The 3176-nt window shown below is 49.1% G+C and overlaps 1 protein-coding gene across 1 annotated transcript; it reads left to right on the forward strand.

Annotated features, from left to right (window-relative positions):
- Positions 1-1052: 1052 nt before the first annotated feature.
- Positions 1053-2598, forward strand: LOC139060226 (piggyBac transposable element-derived protein 4-like). Its single transcript, XM_070539285.1, has 2 exons — positions 1053-1941; positions 2489-2598. Exons 1-2 carry the CDS (start codon positions 1053-1055, stop codon positions 2596-2598), a joined length of 999 nt encoding a protein of 332 aa, XP_070395386.1.
- Positions 2599-3176: the final 578 nt, after the last annotated feature.

Here is a 3176-nt window from a genome sequence, read left to right on the forward strand (position 1 = left end):
TAGTCCCACGTAGGGACCGCCAAGCCGAGCTTGACGGCCCGATCGTGGGCACTCTGGACGGCCAGGGTTTGGTCGTTGAGTTCGGGGCTGCCCAAGAGCGCAGCCCACCTATCCTCGCTTAAGGAGGAGCCGATGGCTTCACACTCCCACAACACATGGTCCAATGTTGCCCTTAGTCCACAGGCAGCACAGTCCGCACTGGGATATCTTTCAGGGTATATGGCATGAAGAACCGCGAGGTTAGGGTATGCGCGGGCTTGTAGAAGTCGAAGGGTAACCGCCCGCGCCCTACATAAGGCGGGGTGCGGGAGGGGGAAGACCCGTCTTGACAGATAGTAGTGCGTGGTGATCTCATTAAACGTAAGCAAGGGTTCCCCGCGTGGCTGGGAGACTGCTGAGGTGGCGCGGTCCGTGAGTCCTCGCGCGGCCTCGTGTGCGCCCTCGTTAGGGTTAGAGGGAGAACCCTCAATCGACCCCAAGTGAGCGGGAAACCAAATGAGAGAATGCGGAGAGATACTTTTGGCGCTTTGGAGAATGCGGAGGGCCTGGGGGGAGACCATACCGGTTTGGTAGGCCTTAATGGCTGCCTTGGAATCACTATATATTGCCTCTCTGCGACCATCGAGCACAGCCAGCGCGATTGCAACCTGTTCGGCTACCACGGGCCTCGAAGTGCGTTCCGTAGCGCAGCAAGTGAGTCTTGAATTGGAGTCTATGATGGAAACGGCGAATGCCTCTCGTTGGACGTATGCCGTGAATGAAATTTTTTGTGCTTTTGACATATGCTATCCTTTCGAAAAATTATTAGCGTGTTATGGCTCCTTGTCTTCCTCTTGTGACAATTTGAACGGCCGACAGCTTTGCAATGCACCGCGAGGACTACATTTAAACCCATATCACATATGATACAATATGCAGTTAGGGGTAATTGTTTTGTTCGGAAGCGAGTCGGTGTCGTCATCACAGAAAACTTACATTTGCAATGTAATGGAGCATTTTTGTGTGCTTTCTTGTTGCTGGAAATGAAGAATCTTTTTTTTTTGTCCTAGGCAATGAATGTCGGCACTTCTTACGGTGGAACAGGAAGGGGAGTTCGGCCCATTCCTGGTGATGGTGACAGAAGCAGCGATAGCGAGCTCTCGGACGACAATGGGCAGGAACTGCTACCGTGCCGGGCTCCATCTGCGCTAGCAGAGGAGTCGTCTAAAAGCAAGGATGATAGTCGAGATAAAGCTCCTCCATCAACATCGACTTCTAGAGGCAAGAAAGGACCTGTAAAATGTACACCAAAGTGGACAAACACATGCCTTGAAAGAGACCCAAAAGAAATTGAGTTCACTGGGAGCGCCGTGACGCCATCGACTATCAAGGACCTTAACACTGCCTTACAGTTTTTTAAATTCCTCTGTCCCGTTGAGGTGTTCAAGATGATTCGCGAGGAATCGTTGCGCTACTCAATTCAGTGTCGTCCTGAAAAACCTCTCACGCTGAGCGTGGAGGAACTCGAAAGGTTCGTCGGAATGGCTCTTTACATGTCGATCATTCAGCTGCCAAGCACCCGAGACTACTCGAGCTCCAGCATCGGGCATCACAAGGTTGCAGACGTGATGTGCCTCAACCGCTGGGAAGAGCTAAAACGGTTTCTTCACTTCAATAATAATGAGACTTTTGTTGCCCCTGCAGAAATTGGCCACAACAAGCTGCACAAGGTCAGAACCCTCTTGAACAAATTGCTTGAGCAGCTGAAGATAATTCCGCGAGAAGAGAAACTGTGCATCGACGAGCAAATTGTTCCTTTCAAGGGACGAAGCTCACTGAAGCAATACAATCCGACGAAACCACACCGCTGGGGACACAAAGTTTTTGCCCTGAGTGGGGTGTCGGGTTTCTGCTACGATTTTGAGGTCTTCAGCGGTGCCGCGGAAAACAAGCAGCTACCAGGTGAGCCTGACCTAGGCGCAAGCAGCAATGTTGTCGTCAGGTTGTCTCGCACCATTACCAGGCAAAACAGTCACCAGTTGTTTTTTGACAACTGGTTTACTTCTATTCCTCTGCAAGTATTTTTAGAGAACGAAGGGATTCCCTGCCTTGGCACTGTGCGGCGAAACCATCCACCTGGCTGCAAGCTCCCGAAAGAAACGAAAAAGAAAGAGAGAGGAACATATGAAGAAAGGTTGTGCGAGGTGCCGGGGACCAAGTTGTCTGCAGTAGCGTGGCACGACAATAAAACAGTCACATTGTTTTCCACCTTCGCTGGTAGTGAACCAGCAGGCGAAGTAATACAGTACTTCGCAAAAGAAAAAGTGCACAAAATGGTTCCCTGCCCAAATGTTGTGTTGATCTATAACACACATATGGGTGGTGTAGACCTCCTTGACTCGATGCTAGGGTATTACTGAATCAAAATTCGATCAAAGAAATGGTATCGCCGCATATTTTCCCACCTGATGGAGCTCACTGTGGTGAATGCCTGACTTCTCTGGCGAAGGTAAAAAAGTGCCAAGACTCCCCTGCTTGAGTTCAAGTCTTCTGTGGCAGAAGGACTCTGCAGGGCAGGGAAGTTACATGAAGGAAGCGCGCAGGGAGACCCAGTACTGAAATCGAGTCACTCATTCAAGCAAAGAAGAGGACGACGCTGGCGCCACTGCCTACTGCTGATGTTCGCCTCGACAAAATGGACCACATGGCGCATTGGCTTGACAGGCGACTGCGCTGCAAGCTGCCCTCTTGCAACCACCTCACAAATGCATCATGCAAAACGTGCAATGCGGCCCTCTGTTTCAACAGGGAGCGAAACTGCTTCGCATCGTTTCACTAGGAGGGCAAGGTGTACTAATCGTGCAAGCAAATGATATCCTCACCTTTGCTTTAGTAATGACATTTCAGGGAAGCTGCAACACCATTCTGCAATAAATGTTATTTCACCAATTTTCTATTCGCTTTTCATTGCTGCTTCTTTTTTCTCTTCATATCCTGTTTTTCTCCACTTTCAAAAAATTACCCCTAACTGCATGGTGTATCATATGTGATACGCGAAGAAAAAGCTGTAATAAATCTCAACCGCTCCTTATTTTTAAAAACTAAGTTTAGTTCGGGTGCTTGTGTTACATGTCAAGGCTACTGAAATTCTTTCACGCAAAAAAAAATTCATACAGTAAGGGGCTAAAAATGTAATT

The sequence above is a fragment of the Dermacentor albipictus genome, chromosome 5 (genome assembly GCF_038994185.2).
Source record: "Dermacentor albipictus isolate Rhodes 1998 colony chromosome 5, USDA_Dalb.pri_finalv2, whole genome shotgun sequence".
Classification (NCBI taxonomy): domain Eukaryota; kingdom Metazoa; phylum Arthropoda; class Arachnida; order Ixodida; family Ixodidae; genus Dermacentor; species Dermacentor albipictus.

Excerpts from the sequence above, each read along its gene's own strand:
- LOC139060226 (XM_070539285.1), top strand. The coding sequence starts at position 1,053 with ATGAATGTCGGCACTTCTTACGGTGGAACAGGAAGGGGAGTTCGGCCC. Across the intron at positions 1,942-2,488 it reads GGAAAACAAGCAGCTACCAG|GTAAAAAAGTGCCAAGACTC; the intron begins GTGAGCCTGACC and ends TCTCTGGCGAAG.